We start from the raw sequence: 18830 nt of genomic DNA, 5'->3' as shown, positions 1-18830 counted from the left end.
TTTCCCCTAATATATTCTTTTTCACAAGCAGCTTTTCCTAGTGTATGCATTTTTGTATCCTATTTTCTACTCTGCATTTCCTATGCACTTTTAGGGTTATACTGCAACATTTGAAGCATTACTGTATTCTAGTTCTGAAATATAAATTATGTTGGCTCATACATTTAAGGCCTACCATGATATACTGTACAGCAAGTTCAATCAAACAGCAGCCAAACTGCAAATCCCCAAGAGCATTGATAATGCATCATGACAGAACAGGACTTTATAAGAAATTCTCCTGTTTCCAATCACCTGATAAGCAGGTTTAGTAAGCTTAAGATCAAAGCCAAAAACAGAATGACAAGAGGTAAGGTAGGATGGGGAGGAACCTATCCAAAACCAATCCAGCCAGCATTTAAATTGATTTATATAACTTAAGTTATATCCTGTCTCTGCAAAGTAGTCAGCAAGTCAAAATGTGTGTGTGCGTGCATGTTTTAAAAAGGCATCTTGTAATTTTTCTACATAAGTGCTCATATGTTCTTTTCATTCAATCTCTCCTTCCAGGAACTAGACAATTTCTCCATCCTGGTTCTTTATAGATATGTTCAACTCCAATAAGCCCACAGCCTAGCTCCTAATTCTCTGTGCTAGCTAGGAATTATAGAAGTTGGTATCCAACATCTCGTAGACACCAGGTTCAAAAAGACTGTTACAGATACTGATTTTATCATCATTAGACAACTTGGTCTATATTGAAGTCTGCTACTTTAAAGAGAATCTACATGGCCATGATGAAATTATGGATGTTTTCAATTTAGTCAAAAGAAAGAAAATGCCTACTACAATACTTCAGAATGCTAATAGTAGGTGAATCCAAAAGGAAAATCTATTTCAGCATGCACAAATGTTAAAATTTCATATTTCCAGGCTCCACGGTGATATACAGTAAATTGGAACAAACAATGTGTAATTTGTTCAAAGGGGAAAGCAGTTTGATCAGCAGTATATCATATTAAATTATCAATTAAGTTATTTTTTGTAGCTTTTGCAGTATTGAAAGTAATCAATTATTGTTCTCTTTGCTAAACTTTTTTTGTAGTGCAGGCAATCCTAAAGCTAAGATAAAAAAAAGAAAAAAGGAGGGGAGGGAATCCTTCTTGTTCAATAATATCACAACATGAGGAGTTTATGCGAAGGAAGGAAGGAAGGAAGATATTGTGGCTTTTCAGATTTTGTTCCCAAAGGGTTGTTGTTAAAATGGTTTTCCTACTACCAGCCTGAATTAAGGAAACACATTTTCATCTGTGCATGGTTGACTCCATCCATTCTTCTATTAGACCTCTTGGCTGGCAAACTGTTCAAGGTATGACCCATCTGCTGTAGCTGCTGAATCTTACCATCACCTCTGCCAACAGGATAAGGATTCATGGCCCAAGCTGTGAGTCCTTTGGATTCATTTCTAAGATCTTACAAAATGAAGCAATAAGCACAATTCATGAGAATAAGGCCAACATGCCAATATAAACAAATGTTTAAAGGGTGCTCTGCCTTTCTGTGGGCACCTTAGTTTTGGGCCTCCAAGAACCCCCTTCTATTGGTGCAACCTTTTTGTTGCTATTATTGTTGTTCTTGCATCCCAAATGTTTAATATGGTCACTTGGGATTTGGCCACAAAGCCATCATGAACCTGCCTGTTCCATTTTTGCATTTTCTTACTTATAGTGCTTATGATTAAAGCTGTAACCAGATAGTGACTGCTAAAAGGTCAGAGTAGAGAGGACACAATACAGTACTTCATTGAAAACACAGCTTAGAACCTTACTGCCCATTCCTTGTTTCAAAACTTCTGAACTTGAGAGCCTTCCTTGACCACTATTGCTAAAAATCAGTGGCATGGTTTCCCAACAGTTTCATACAGAAGACATATCAGAACTACTAGGCTTCACAAAATTTAAGAAACAAAGAAAAACCTTCTAACCACTCAAAAATACAAAGACACTCCCCACCCTAAAAAATGCCCCACCCACTATAGCATTTTTTTATCCTAAAAATGTTAGGTATTGCCATCAAGTACCAAAGCTTTACCCACACCAGCTTTATAATTTCTGTATGAAGTAATCCATAATGCCGTATTTATTTATTATTTGATTTATTTGATTTATTTTCTATCCCGCCTGTATTTTTATAAATAAATCAAGGCGGCAAACATATCTAATACTCCTTCCTCCTCTTATCTTCCCCACAACAACAACCCTGTGAAATGAGTTGGGCGGAGAGAGAGTGACTGGCCCAAGGTCACTGAGCTGGCTTTCATGCCTAAGGAGGAACTAATACATGTATACATTAAAAAATGATCACCAAATAGTTACAAATAAAAAATTGTTTTCGAATAATGTCAGCTACTTTAAAAAGTAAGAAAATATCTCTACTGTCACAGATCTCAGAATGCAGGATGGCATATGTGCCCATAACAACCATGGTTTTTGTCAATTCGTATCAAAATAATTCAGGAGAAGAACCGGGTCCTCTTCCCTGAATTTACTTTTTTACCTAGTAAGTCATCCAAAAGTAATAAATAGCATTGCTAATGTAAAGACTGGTATGTTTTCTCTTTACTTTTGCTCTCTGCCTTACAAGACACATAACCGAGGCACAGATATATGACTGGATTACTAATCTGGATGACTACACTTGGCTCACTTTGCCAGATGTATCAGGTTACACATTTGAAAAATGAAGAAATGAATCAAGCATCCTATTATCAACTCCAAGAGTTTCCCTAGAGTGGGCAGGGCCAAAGGTTTTCTGTCCATTTTTCATGGAGACGTGGAGGCAAGGGAATGGGTTTAAAAGGTGAAATAAATCCTTTGTGCCTTATAGAGGCACTGTTACGTCGCTTAAAAAGCTTATAGACTCAAGCTTAATTTTCCTGTGTTTGGGAGGAGTGTAAATGGGTTTTGATTCTTAAAATCTTGAAAAGCTCTCCCCTCACAACAAAAATGGCTGAAAATGTTGGCTTTTCCCCTGCAGTCATCATACCACTTGCCATGTCCCCTGCAATCTGAAGGCAGGACCCAAAAGCAAACTGTGGGTTCCCGGCCAAAGGACGTTGCATCCCAAAGCTACAGCACCAACAAGGAGTGAACTTATTCAGTCAATGGTACTCAACAGCAAATGTTATGTTTTCATTCATTTTACCTTTTATTTCCACCAGATTTTTGTAGTGTTCAACTTGATAGAAAGTTGTACAGAGTACTCAAAACCGCACAATATTTTGTGACATTTTCATGGTTCCAATATTATTTTTGCCTTACAGTCAATTTCACAAAAAGTTGTTTTGTTGAAGGACCAACGTGGCCCCTTTCTATTTTTTGTTGTTTATTAGCAAAGGTACTATATCTATTTACAACAGGTTAGGCAGGAGAGGAGTAAAATTAAAATTATTTGGATGAGTTTATATACTGTTTATCTTTTGGACCCTATAAATAAGCTTTGAAGCTGCATAAAAAATTGCTGTAAATGGTTTATAAAAATGTATTTCCATCACACCAACAAGCGCACACCAACAATTTTAGCCATCGTTTAACATTCAAAATCTCTTTCATTATAATGTATTATATTAAAGTGGTGACTACAGGCAAGCAAATCATCTGCATGGAGAGGAAAGCACTGGATAAATGGCATATATCCTATGAAAGCTGTATGAAAAGTAGCAATTGTCCATTGGCATAGTCGACTTTTTCATTCCTCTATTTTGTTTCTCAAAAAACACTTTTTACCATGAATTAAGCTGGTAAAAACATCATTAGTTTTGCTCAGAAAAACACTAAGGGGTAACTGCATGGCTGTGAGTTGTCTTCCAAGGCCATTTGGTCACTGACATGGGATAAATGTGAACAGATGGAACAAAAGGCAAGGAAGAGCAGGAGAAGTGCCCTTCTGTCAGTTTTAACACTCTTAGTCTTCTTTGAGAAGCACAAATGAATCCTTTAAGAGGATTATAGTTTCATGCCTTGCCTTGTTCCCTCTGGAGACTGGGGGGACTTGGAAATGTGTGTGTGAGAGAGAATCATACTTGTTTGGCACAATGATCATGGTAATTAAATATACGGGATGATGTCTTTTGTTTTTTATTAAAAGGAAATACAAATTGCTGCTCTTCTGTTAGTATAAAGCTTTGATTTGCAAGTTTGTTCAAGTCTTTGACTAATAATTTTATAACCAATAGGAGTCTCTGTCATTAGTTTTACAGGTAAACAGAAAAGATTTCAACACCTCATGCTATGTCTTTTTCTTCTTTGTCTACAAAGGACACACCCTCTATTTAACTCTGTAGAGTGCACAGAGACCTCTGGTGACTGAATATCATACTGCAAGTATGTATTATAAACATAGATGCACACATAAGCACGCACACACACAACACCCTATTGTGACCTTAAATTGCAATTATATTTCTCAAATATGATTTGTGGAGATTTAGCCCAGAAACCCTGCTGCTTATTAAGGAGAAAGTCATTTTTTGAATGAAAATTCTGTTACTGGCCACTATCAATTTATCAAAATTCAGACATTTAAACCTTCAAAATATTAATGCAATTAACAGGACATATTGCAGCTACTAAGTCATATTTTCTGACATACCTACAAAACCGAGAGACAAGCTGTAAAAATGAAATCTTAAATGGATCTTTTCTTGCAGGGTGTCACTGTTTATGACTTTGTAATAGTTTATGCAAGTATTATAGTAATAAAAGACTTTGCACAGCTAAACATGACAAGTTTTAAATGGTAAAATGGTAAATCTGGTAAGTCTGAACACTACACTTTGAAAGAGAGGGATATAGAGCATAATCATCTCTTTCAGAGTTTAATTTTTATTTATTACCAAACTCATGAGATCCATACAAAAGCTGTCTGACTGTCACCACATCAAATGCAGCAAAATTCACTTGCTTTGGACTAAACTCTTTCAACTGAATGTTATTTCAAAGAGGGAAAGTGTAAGTAAAGCCATGAGGCATAAAGAAAAATTTAATATAAATTCAGAAAGCAGTGACAGAAGAGAAGAAATCACATAATTTCCATATTTATACATCCAACTCCCTCTGAGGATTCCAGCAGGCAGTATCAAATTGACAGCATGCATGGCAAGGCCCAAAATAAGAGAGAGGAAAGTTCCAATTAAGAGGAAGAATCAGAGTGTTGTTCCCAGAGTTCCATTTAAATCAGAACCCATCAAGGCTTGTTCTGATTCCTGCAGCTTTGCTCAAGAAGTAATGAGAAAGATGAAAGAGGGCCAGCCAGCCAAAGCAATCCTGCACAATCCTTTGAAGCCAGGAAATCACAAACCTTGCTTTGGAGAGTTTGTGTTTATGTGGCAGCTGTTGCTTGGCCTTCTTTGAAAGAATGATCTGCTGTTTGATTTCCCCGTACTTCAGTGCTAATAAACAATAAGGCCTTAGGAAAGCCAGTATGGTACAGTGGCAAAGAAATTGGACTATGACCAGGGAGACCCAGGTTCAAGTCCAGCCTTGGCCATGGAAGCTCACTGGATGACTTTGATCAGTCACTCTGTCTCAGGTTAACCAACCTTATAGATGGCATTTTCCCACATTAGGAAAGTGGGATATAAATCAGACTTCTGGGGGGGGGAATGGTGAACTGAAGATGGCTCCGCTATAAGTGGAGCCAAAGACCACTGTGAAATGAAAAGCCGGCGAGTAGACCAGCTCTTTGTAATTACTCTCCAGACAAGGAGAAGACTTGAGATCACCCACAAGTGCTCCAGACAGTTCTCCTCATGAGGAGACTGCAAGACAGCAGTCTCTGGTGGGTTTAGAGCTCTGCGAGATGAGGGAATAACCATCTTGCTAAAACCATGGTCAGCACCTTCAAAAAGGACACTGGGTTTGCCTTCTTACTTTCCTAATCACTTTTGGATATAGCTTGTTAACTGCTTTTCAGCTTTTAGGAACCTTCAGATTGACCAGTTTTATAGCACTGGGTGAGTTTCCTTCAATCCTTAGTGAAAGAAGTTTAAAATACAAGTTTAAGGACTTTAAAAATATATTCTTTTGGAATAAATAGCAAACGGGTGGTTAGAACTTTAATTTTGGAAAGTTACAAACAGACTAAGGGTCCAGATGGATGTGAAATAAAATTCTGGAATTAACCATAAAGCTTTTGTTTTGAATTCTCTTAAAAAAAACATGATAGGATGAGAGTTTGAAGGTTGGACACTAGAGGGAACTAGAAGGAACTCAAGATTATAATTAAAGGAGAAGAACACTTAAATTTGACTTACTAATACAGAATGAAGCAAAGTATTTTAACACTGGAATTATTGAAAGATGTTTTTGAACAATAGACCCAGAAGTTAATTTTAAGAGTGGCTATCTCTATGGATAGAGTGTTTTTAAAAGATGTTATGAAAGAGGAACAATTTATATCTGACAAGATTGAGATTGATCTGAAAGTGGATTTAAAAATGACAGGCTACAAGAATGATACGGAAAAAGATGCTACACTGGACGTACAAAAGAAGCCAGCTGATGTCTCAATAATTAAAAGGGATATACAAATAACAAACCAAGAGAGTGACCTGGATAATTTCCTATATTGCATTTACAAAAGAGGTTTGTTAAAGCTTTGAAGGATTTTGTGAGAAGGGAGAAAGAAAAATGAAAAGAAATCAAGTTCTAGGATGTTATTTGAAGGGACTAACGATCAAGGCTGTTAGAAGTAAAAGAAAAGAATATAAAGATGGTATATTTAATGAAGGTTAAAATAGATACGTTGTTATCTCTGGTAACCCTTAATGGACTGTTGCTGACATCAGGACTGAAAAGATGAGGTTTTAAGGATTTGTTTATAGATAAGAGATGGGATATGGGAAGAAGAGATTATCTGGGGTATTTTAAGAGAAGGTGATAAGTTATTAAAATTGTTTATACTTATTGTGATAGGAGAAGTCATTTCTTTAAATATTTCTTTTTCTTTACTATATTCTTATTTTTTCTTTTCTATTTTTCTTTTCTGCAGCTTCTATTTTTTCTTTTTTCTTTTACTACTTTGAGTTTGTATTAGTTTTTATCTTTTTAATTGTAATTTTTAATAAAATTACTATTAAAAAAAGAGTCAGCCCAAGCTAACTAGATCCATCATTTATTAGAAAACTAGACTTCAGTAATATAACCTTTTTTAACAATAAACATTTTAAGGTCAATAGACATATTTAAGTAGCATATCTATATAGGCAAGGCAACTCAGTGAGAAGTTAGCCTTGCCTATATAGATATGCTACTGGAACTACAGAAGGGTATGGGGATTAAGGATAAGACTCAGCTACTAGAAAAAAAAAATACAAGGGCCTGACTCCATTTGAAGCCCTAGAGACTGCTAAACAAAGGCATACAGCACTGGCTATCAGGCTAAGGAGGTATACTAGAAAAGCAAAGACCAAGTAAATAAATGCCATGTTCTCCAAAGAACCATCCAAGGTATACTCCCAACTGCAGTGCAACAACACAGTAACGGCAGAGCCACCAACAGCAGAAACTGAACAGTACTGGAAGAACATATGGGAGAAAGAGAAGACATGTAACACCAGTGAAAAGTGGTTGTAGATAGAGCAGTCGCCAAGACTTAAGGTCTAGATAGACCCGTCTGAGAACAGCCTGGATTGTCTACAGGAAAGCATATGACTCATTGTCCCACACATGAATCTGTGAATGCCTGGTGTTATACAAAGAGTTCTTGAGGAAGGTCCCACAGGACACTAGGAGCCTTCCTCAAGAACTCAATGGGACTGTGAACGACAACACTGGAAGTCAACTCAAGACAGCCTGCACAAGTGGCCATCAAGTCATATACTAAGGTGATGCACTGTTCCAGCTGCTGTTCTGCATAGGCTTGAACCCACCCCTCCTCAGCCAGATAATCACAAGGACTGGATATGGATACAAGTTCAAGAGTGGAGCTACCATCAGCCACCTCTCCTACATGGATGACATCAAGCTGTATGCTAAGAGTGTTCGAGACATTGACTTGCTGATCCACTGACATGGATCTACAGTGAGGATATTGGGATGTTCAGACTAGAGAAATGTGGCTGGATGGTAGTAAAGAGAGGCAAGGTAGCCAAGACTGATGGGGTAGAACTACCAGCAGGCCACATAGCAGACACAAAGACCAGCTACAAGTACCTTGGTATCCCACAGTCACATGGGAACCACAATGAGTAGGCAAGGAAGGCAGCAACATCCAAGTACCACCAAAGGATAAGACAGGTCCTGAAGAGCCAGCTCAAGGGGAAGAACAAGACCCATGCCATCAACATGTATGCCCTGCCAGTCATCAGATACCCTGCCGGTATCATGAGCTAGCCAAAGGAGGGCATGGAGGCTGCTGATATGAAGACCTGGAAACTCCTCACAATGTACAGAAGTTTCCACCCCAAGTCCAACACCCGGAGACTGTATACCAGCTGAAAAGAGGGCAGGTGGAGTCTGGTGAGCGTCAAAGCCACTGTTCTGGATGAAACCCAGATCATCCAGGACTGCATCAGTAAGATGACACCTAAAGATGAGCTGCTGAGAGAATGCCTGAGGCAGCAGCAGACATGGAAGGAAGATCAAGCAGAAGAAGTGCCATGGCAAGACAAGACCCTGCGTGGGATGTACCATCAACAAATAGCTGAAGTGGCTGACACTGGGAAATCCTACCAGTGACTGGAAAGGGCTGGACTAAAAGACAGCACTGAGGCACTGATCATAGCAGCACAAGAACAGGCACTAAGCACCAGATCCATAGAAGCAGGGGTCTACTACACTTAGGCAGGACCCAAGGTGCAGCCTGTGCAGAGAGGTCACAGAAACAGTCCAACGCATAGTGGCAGGGTGTAAGATGCAGGCAGGAACAGCATTCACTGAATGGCACAACCAAGTAGCTGGCACTGTATTCAGAAACATCTGCACAGTGTATGGGAGATTCCACAGAAGGTTGTGGAGAATAACAGGGACTTCCAGATCAAGATGGACAGGCAGGTACTGGCCAATCAACCAGACATTGTGGTAGTAGACAAGGACCAGAAGACAGCAGTGGTGATAGATGTAGCAGTGCCAGCTGACAGCAACATCAGGATAAGGAGTATGAGAAGCTGGAGATGTACCAGGGCCTGAAGGAGGAACTAAAGAGGATGTGGAAAGTAAAGGCCAAAGTGCTTCCAGTGGTGGTAGGAACACTTGGGACTGTGACTCCTAAGCTGGGAGAGTGGCTCCAACAGATCCCAGGAGTGCAGTGCTAGGAACAGCTAAGATACTATGCAGAACCCTCAAACTCCCAGGCCTCTGGTAGATACCACCCATAGGGGTAAGAAGGGATTTTTTTATAATTAGGAAAGTGGGATATAAATCAAATTAATGAATACAAACAAAAAGGAGGAAGACCAAAACTGTTCAAGCAGTATACTCAGATTACACTGTGCCCATGGTCTCAGGCTGGGTATCTGAGGTCATGTTCTCATGAGCCTCAGACATTGCCTTAATTATGAACAAAACTATACCCACATCAAAGGATAGATACCATTATCTGTTTTGCTTTCTCTCATGTTTATGCATTGTGGAGGTATTTAGGCCTGGTACTAAGAAGGAGGAGAGAGGGGGGAAATGGTTGATCAGTCCTAGGAAAATAGAAACTGTAAGAAGGAAACTCAGAACAGCCCTGCCTTGACTTTGTAGTCCTTAAAAAGGAGCAGGGAGGTTTTGGACAAGCTCTCAAGATTCTGTTATTTTACCTTACTACAATAAAGAACATTCCAAAAATCCCTGCCAGGCTGTTTCTTATGCTGGCTTACTCAAAGGACTGAAAAGCTTTCATCTTGATTTCCTCCCTACTGCATTCATGAAGAAATATGCAGTTTCATCTAAAACTAAAATCTCACCTGTATGCAGGTGGCCAAATTCAGTAGATATTACTTAAAATCACTCCACTTGCTACTTCATCGAATGCCATTACTAATAGAAGAGTGAGTTGGACCTGCCTAACAAATACCTGTTAAAGATGAGTGACCTATCAGAAAACAAAAACATGTGGTAAGTCTAGTGTGTGACTTTTGGTAAATTTCTCATTTAAAAACTAAACAAAGCAAAACAATCAAATAACAAAGCTCTCACACATCCCATGGCTATTCCTCAGATCACACAGGTCCCAGTGTTTTCTCTGCTTAGCTCCAATGTTATTTCTTGCCTCACTAATCTATTTTATTCAGGAGTATTGTGAGCATTTTGCAATTACAGATTTGCAAGCTGTGAGAAATCAAGGAACTGGAATATAATAGCAGTCAAAGAAGAGCAGGGATAAAATAAATTGACAGAAGAATTAAGTATTCACACCTGGGCTACAGGAAGAGATATGCAAATGTCTTCCCAAGCATAGGTGAAGTCAAAGGTGTTAGGTCCTATTCCAAAGAGAGGTGGATCAACCATACATTAACTCACAATATCAGACATCAGTTCTGCTATCTTAAACATTTAATACAATGGGAAATGAAAAGAATGGCCAAAGAAAATACTTTGAGGAGGATAATCTTAATAAGACACATAGTGGCAGGGTGAGCTACATCAGCAGTGCTTTGTCTATCAATTTCCCTTTCTGGTCCTGCCAGAATGCTGATCATCATCCAATACAGGGAAATGTGTTCCACTCCACCTTCAGAATGCCAAATCTCTTCTGTTCATGCAATAAAAGAGATACTATTTCCAATTCTCTCATCATTAGCAGTTGAAAAGTTTACATCAGGCTCTCCCAACCTGATGCCCTCCAGTTGTTTTTGGATTTCAGTTCCCACAATCCTTTTCCAGCACACCAACTGGCTGTGCTGATTAGGAGATTATGGGAGCAATCATACAACATGGACTGAGAAAGGGCAACTTACGTGATTTTTCTCAGTTGTTAGCTTTTCCATTGGAAACGTATCTACAAATCGTAAATAAATTATGGTCCCACCCAGCTACATTCTTTTGTTTTGTATCTCTGCAGATGAAAAACAGCAATTCTGCTGGAATATCTGCCAGAATTAGGTGTGCATTTTGTCATGTTATGAGCACAAATGTATAGAAAAGTTAGGTCAAAATGGGAAAACAGTACAGAATCCTTCCATGGGGAACTGAAGAATACCTCATAATTAACTTTTTTGTATCATTCACAAAAAGTGAAAGTTTACATTCCAAAACCCATCTAATATGGGGCAAATGTTCAATTATTGTAGCCTTCAGCAGGGCATGTTCTCACATTGGAAGACTTTCCTTTTTTTATGCAATATATGAGCAGATCTTGGTGGTTCCCTTTCAAATAAACATTTCTTTAACACCAATCCTTAAAGGTATTTGAGAATCTATTCCAGATATACCAAACCTTAACGATATTCCAGAATGTAGAGAGTCTGAATGTTTCTGTTTTATTATGCAAAACAACTTCCAGTGTTTAATTACAGCGATGAGATCTAAACTATGTTACATAGGTGGCATATATATGACTAGGAGAAACTTTAGACTGCAAGACTATGCCCTGGAAAATAGTGTTATCTTTTTTAAGAAACAATGTTTATGTTTCTACCTAGGTAATTCTAGTATCAAAATAAAAGCACGGACAGCTGTCATTTAAGACTTTCTAAATAGGCTTTAGTTCCTGAGTGTTCCAGGATCTACAGAAACTCACTGAAGTCCATATTTTTAAAACAAAACAAACAAAAACAACAAAAACACTGGTCGGAACTTTAATTCTCATTGGATAAACCAGCATGGTCAATCACAAAGGGTTATGGAAGTTGTAGTCTGAAACACCTGGTGGGTAGCACTGCCTACCCCAATACTGTGTGGAAACTTCCTGTAGCAGCATAAAATCCTTCTATTCTGTTTTCTCTTCTATCATTTTTCCTTCTTACATTATTCATATTTAATCTTTCTGTGTTGTAATTTGGTTTCAATTTATTTCAGCACCTGCTCATGAAGCCACTAGATGGTGGGCATGATAATGGCCATCAATTACATTTTAATGCCTTTTTATAGCTGTGATACATTTCCAGTGATATATGAAGAACCATCACCTGTTATTTTACTGTTTTTATTTCAATGCACAGTAACTTGCAAGAGACCACATCACTTGTCTGATTAAATCCAATAAACAGTTAGAGCTTCTGCAGTATGAATAGCCTTCATTTTCTGTTCAGCCGTAGATCAACTGCAGATTGATATGCCTTCCAGATATGTTGGAATAAATCTTTCCCATTTTCAGCTAGCATTGCAAATCCAGTTTAAGGGAAGTGTATCTTAACCCATCTCAAGGCTGGATAAGGATGATGTGTAAGTTGAAAACCAGTTTCCGCAGATTAATTTCTAGAGCTGTGTAGAGCTTTGGAAGTAATTTGCAAAGGTTTTCTGGAGTGCACAGGAGAGAAACTGTAGCATGTGTCTGCAACTCTTTAAAGCACCCACATCTTTCCTCAAGATTGCATAGCTGCCTTCTGTAGCTGCCATGCAATCCTGGGAAATGGTGTGTTTTAAAGAGTTGCAGACATATCCCACACACTCTGAAGTACCTTTTTGGAATCAAGTCCAAAGCACTGCACATCTGTATTATTTTCCTTAGACACTGTTTTCATCTTAAAAATAAACCACACAAGCAGCTAGGCATTCTTTAGAAAACATATTTAAAAGCCAAGTAATATGTTTTCTATTATTAGATTTTGTTGGCAGGATGTTACTTGGGAGATAATTTTGAAGTGTGAATGAGACTATAAGGTCAAGTAACTTTTTACACAGTATGTTGTATGTAATGTACATCTTTTGCAACTTGAGGTATTTAGCAAATATTTGCAGGTCTTTCTTTCAGCTTTTCACATACAAATACTGTGTACATTGTGAAAAATGAGTGTTCAGACTAGACTGTGTTGGGCACCTAGCCAGTGATTGACTGCTGTTTACATATACTCATCCATTTATAGACATGACATTATGACATGCACAGCTCTCCTTTCACAATGAACAATTCCCAGTATGTGGTTTTACTCCTACAGAAGCCATGCAGATCCCCATACTCCACCCACAAAGTACAGTCTATGTTTGATCATGTCCATGCCTTCATTACCAAATCACCAATGAAGAAAACAGAAGGGCATGGATTTCCATCACAGCCTATCCTACTAATGTTCCCATCTCTGATAATTCTTTGGCTTAGAGAAATGAATTCTCTGGCTCCATTCACACAGAGGGGCAAAACCCAGCTCACTTAAAGCAGTAAGACAGCCTCATTAATTTAAGTTTAATTAAAATACATACTTTCCATAATGAAGGGTTCATAGCCAAACTAGTGGCTAGGCTCCAGATTTAGAGAAAGGAAAAGATCTTTCTCTCTTTCTCTTTACTGAGTAAGAAAGGAAAACAGCTATTTACAGAATGGCCAGCATGAAGCAAGCTGCTGGGTTATTTCCTAACACAACAATTCTCTTCACATATCACAAAAATATCACTGGAACAGATATTTGTCACATATTTATACATACCACTATTTGCCTTTCTTAAATACTGGTGATCACAAAACTGGTCCCCCATGAAAGCTTTTACTGACCAGACATTTTTAAAAGGGTGTAGCATCACTAGATGTACACAGAAAATGATTAGCTGGCAAATGAGGCAGCGGATCTAGAATTCACCCAACAACACAGAAGTTGTTCATTTCATCTAAATTACTCTTCTCCCATTTAATACATTGCACTGTAGTTCCTATCAGTCCAAGGCAGCATGACCACAGATGGTGGGAATTAGGTAAAGGTAAAGGTTTCCCTTGACGTAAAGTCCAGTCGTGTCCGACTCTAGGGGGCGGTGCTCATCTCCGTTTCTAAGCCTTGGAGCCGGCGTTGTCATAGACACTTCCGGGTCATGTGGCCAGCATGACGACTCGGAACGCCGTTACCTTCCCGCCGAAGCGGTACCTATTGATCTACTCACATTGGCATGTTTTCGAACTGCTAGGTGAGCAGGAGCTGGGACGAGCAACGGGAGCTCACCCCGCCGCGCGGTTTCGAACCGCCGACCTTCCGATCGGCAGCTCAGCGGTTTCTCAGACTGGAACTTTGGGGATAGGAAGGGGAAGGCTGCTATAGATAATCAAAGCACAGACTTCAGGATTGGTATAAAATAGATGGTTCTATTCTGGACAATGCATAAGCATCATTTCAGCACCTGGAGGATGAAGAAAGGAAGCAAAATATATGGAAAAGCACTTCTACCTATATCAGCCTGACTGAGGTTCATCAACAAAAGAGAAAGGGAAAGAGAGAGCTTTTTCTGTTCTGACACTCAGATTGTAGATCACCTTCCCTAAGAAAGTATAACTAACACTAACATTGCTGTTGTTTTGGCAACAGCTCATAACAATTGTGTTTGTCCAGGCACTTTAATTTTATGTTTTTTTCCCAGTTCCAATCTATTTTCTCTTTTCCATTAGATTTTGTTCTATAGCTTTTTAACTGTATTTTTATACTACCTGTTATCTACAAGGACAAAGGACTATTTTTTTAAAAAAATAAAAATAACTTCAAGGAAGGGACTGCCACTCATCAACATATAACCATTGTGCCCCAGTATTATGTTACTTCTGCCTTTTTTTAGCTTGGGGCAGATAAAGTCTACCTTAGAAATCCTTACTGTAAGAGAAGCAGGTATGGAGAGGACTCATTTCAAATCTACAGTTATAAAAAACGAAGAAGGTATGCCAATTTGCAATTTCTTAGGTAATCACAATGATGTTGGCCTTAAGAACATGGTGCTAATAGTGTTTTACCATTGGCAAGTCCTTTACAAGTATCTCGGCCATTATTTAATTTCAAGGATTTCTGATCAGTTCTTTGATAAGGCAATGGCCATCAGACAACAGCAAATCATCATCTTACCTTTACAGGCCACATTGTTCTCAGGCTCATATCCAGCCTTGCAAGTACAGCGGCCAATGGGAACCATCCATTCCCCATCACCATTGCAGTACAATTTAATGGGCACATCCACCTCCTCGGCATTGGGAATGCATGTACCTCGTGCAATCACTAAGGAGGTGCTTTCTGCTCCTGTCATAGTCTCTGGGAAGATGGCAAAATTTTGCACCACACTTGGGCATTTCTTAAAGAAGACCCTTACTGACAGCAACGACATGCATGCCCCATAATCCTGAAAGGCAAGGTAAAAGCCATTCCGATTGAGGGGCCCAAAGCTCCTCACCTCTGTGTTCACCTTCATTAACCTGCCACCGAAGTCCACCTGAGAGAAGCTCTCATCTGCAGCAATAGTGTCCACCTTGAGGTAGGGGGCTTCTGTCCAGAAAGCTGACTTCTTGGTGGCAATAATAGAGTCTGTTTCATAGTAATACAGGTTGAAAGTTTCCTTACAGGAACCAGGAACATTGGGAAGGCTGCTACAGTCCCGTACAGTGAAGCGCATTTCTGTATAAATACGGTGTGCACCTTGTCGATTTATGAAGGTGGTAAGCAACCAGTTGTTCTGGTTGGGTTCAAAGACGTTGCAAACTTGATAAGTACGGATTGTGTTGAGGTTCTCATCGTAGCCACTGACTTCCTCCCACTGTATGGAACAAATAAGAAATGGGGAAATCAGGCAATTAAACAGGATGAAAAGAAAGAAACACAGGGATGGCACTTTAACTTGGAGAATTATTAATTATGACAAGATAACTGGGATATACAGCCTTGAAGAAGTCTCATGCTCTACAGCCATATTGCTAATGTTAGGGCCTATTCCAGTTTTTATGAGCTTGAAATCAGCCAACAAACATTAAAACAAGTAAACTAAGATTATCCACAGCTAACAGAAAAGGAAAAAAGTCAGTATGCATGAAGGTATGCATACACAGAGAGAGAACCACTGTGGCCCCACAGAGTGAATACACTTCTAGTATTTATTGTTAAAGCTGATGTAACTCAGAATCATCTCTGACAAGGTTCTCTGACAAAATTAATAAAAATCAACTAGTTTCTGTTGCTCTGGTAGTCTGACCTCTTTTAACCCCTAATTGACAGAGCCACTTAAAGCTTGGCAGTTTCCTGACAACACTTACCTTGAAAAGAACTGGCAATCTCAGTGTATTTAAAAAAATAGGCTAGAACTGAATTCAATATGATTAACAAGGTGGTCTAAAGCAATTTTTTGAAAATTAGTCTGCAATCTACTTGTTCCTTTGGGTAAAAGGAAAGAATCTTAAAGTTGTCATGAGATATCAACCAGAAATAGTATTTCTGAATAATAAAAAAAATTACATACTAAATTTATTTATTGCAAATCTTTATACTATATAGTTCAGCTTCATGATTCCAAGGCAGGTCACATCTCAGTAAGAAAAAATGATTCTATAGATGTCTCATTAAAGCAACTGCATGTTTTTTTAGGCTTGTTCAGCAGCTTTAAAAAATATGCAGCTGCTTTAAAGAGGTGCTGCACTTGCATTCCCATGTATTCCAAATCACCTCTTCTGAAACATTTCTGAAGCATGCACAGGCCAAACAATATATAAATAGAACTAGAGCAACAATAGTACTAAAACTCAGGAAAACAGCAATAACATCTATTTAGCATAAATTAAAAGTCCTATGCACACTTACCCAAGAATTACTAGAGAACTTGCAGAGAGATAGCCTTAAAATCTCTTGCAGCCAAAACAACTAAGTGTCTACTGTCACTTTAAAGATTCATTGTTTATTATCCCAATGCCAGAAGATTTTTTGTTGTTGTTTCTACATAGGAGTTGGTTCCACTCATTTTAATAGGACTTACCTTGGATAACCTTTAAAATGCCACGGAAGTCTTCTTAATTTTTATCTTAGAGCACATCTTATCTAACTTAACATGACTTAAAGGGACTTCCTCCAGAATAGACAATACAGCTTTGTATTATAAACTTTTAAATATCTGACCAAAACTGTTCTAATTTGTTATCTAAAGCCTACTAATGTTGATGTCAAGCAAATCTCATGCCTCAAAAGTCCCACATTCAAAATAAATATATATTTTAATTCCCCTATTCTGAAGTAAGGTTTAAGACCAAACCTCTCCCTGTCTATTTCCCTAAAATTACTGCAGTGCTCTGTTTTGTATTTTAAAAAGGGTGATGTTCTATAAATTAAAGTTGAGCTCTAGTAATTAAAGTTATGGAGCACACTGAAAAAATGGGACTAAAATTAAATATAAATAAGACCAAACTTATGACATCAGGGACAACACCCAGCTTTACAATTTACAATGAAGATATTGAAGTGGTAGATAGCCTCTGCCTAAATAAATAAATAAATAGATGAAATAAATAAAATAAAATAAAATAAAATAATGCAAGCAGTGCAAGCAATGATATTCCCTGTGACACTCTATGGAAGTGAAAGTTCAAGGAAGTAGGATAGAAAGAGTACCAACACTTTCAAACTTTGGTGTTGGAGAAGACTCCTGATAATACCATGGTCAGCCAAGATAACAAACAAATGGATCATCAAGCAAATGAACCCAGAGTTCTCACTTGAGGCACAAATGACCAGGTTCAAATTATCCTACTTCAGTCACATTATGCAAAGACCTAGCTCCTTCAAGAAAGTTCTAATGCTGGAAAAGGTGGAAGGAAAGAGAAGAGGACAGCCAGTGGCAAGGTGGATAAATTCAGTTACAGTGGTGAAGGGCCAGGTTAGGGACAGATTGTTATGGAAAAAAATCTATGTGGTCACTAAGAATAGACACCAACGATGGCACATAATCAAAATTAAAGTTGTAATTGCTTCTTAGTACATCAGAATAAAACTGCTGTATGAGACCAAAGGCCTGCCTAACCATGTATACTGTTCCCAAAGTGGTCAACCACTAGATGAATATGAGAGGACTACAAGCAGGGCAACTTGTATAACAGCACTCTCCCACTCACATATTGAAAGACATATTGATACAATTAAAAAAAAAAATACTGGTAGCATTTTGCACCACAGGGGCAATGCATCCTGTCTAGGTGTTTCAGTTAGGAATATCAAGGTGGAGCCAATCCACCCCTACCAGCCACCTTGTTTTAGAATTTTTTTTTTTTTTAGCAAAGCAGCACAGATGCTCATATTTAGAAGTGGGGGCTGCTCTTTGTCATCCAGGCACCTGGAAAGGATACTTTGATCCAAAGCTTTGCAGAGTCCTAGTAGATATTAAGAGGGTTGTCTTCCTCACATTTATCTGTTTTCCTTTTAGATCCATGCAATTTAGTAGCAATCACTATATGACAGCAAATTCCACAATTTCTGTGTGTTGTGTGAAGAAATGCATCATTTTTTCTGCCTTGCATCTTGCATATTTCATCTTTATTGGATATTCCTGGGATATGAGAAATTGTAGGGAGGTGGGGAAAGTAATAGAAGGGAGACATAAACAATTGAGAGATCGAAGAATCTGTTGGCAGCTTATGTCATCAACAGCAACTCAATCCAGGTGGAAAGAAATTTGGGAAGAAGCATTTCAAAGAAGAAGCATTCAAACAAATGCTGCCTTAATAAACTCACTATAAATAAGGGTAGGAAATTCCTCTTCCAGTTTCCAAGATTGTGTACTGGTATTATAAATGCCGTACTGCAGTCTGTATAGCTCTTGCTTCCTTGATCTTGCCCAGCTGTACAGGCTCAACATTATTATGAGATGGAGGGGGAAAAAACTCCTTATTCACTTTCTTTACATCAAATTTATATCCTTTTTAATGTTCCTCTCACATTTTGGGAGGGAAGGGGGATTGCCCTTTTCCATACATATTTTAAAACTTTGCAATAA

General features: G+C 38.4%; 1 protein-coding gene across 2 annotated transcripts in view; it reads right to left on the bottom strand.

Annotated features, from left to right (window-relative positions):
- Positions 1 to 18830, bottom strand: part of EPHB1 (EPH receptor B1) — a 411545-nt gene that overhangs the window by 231180 nt on the left and 161535 nt on the right. For both annotated transcript variants that reach the window (XM_063306816.1, XM_063306817.1), the window contains exon 3: positions 14936 to 15617. In XM_063306816.1, the coding sequence (XP_063162886.1) occupies positions 14936 to 15617 (682 nt within the window). The remainder of the gene's footprint in view (positions 1 to 14935; positions 15618 to 18830) is intronic.

Source organism: Candoia aspera, chromosome 6, assembly GCF_035149785.1.
Source record: "Candoia aspera isolate rCanAsp1 chromosome 6, rCanAsp1.hap2, whole genome shotgun sequence".
Taxonomy (NCBI): domain Eukaryota; kingdom Metazoa; phylum Chordata; class Lepidosauria; order Squamata; family Boidae; genus Candoia; species Candoia aspera.
Note: the sequence above shows the minus strand (reverse complement) of the source record. Positions and strands in the feature narration are given on the sequence as shown.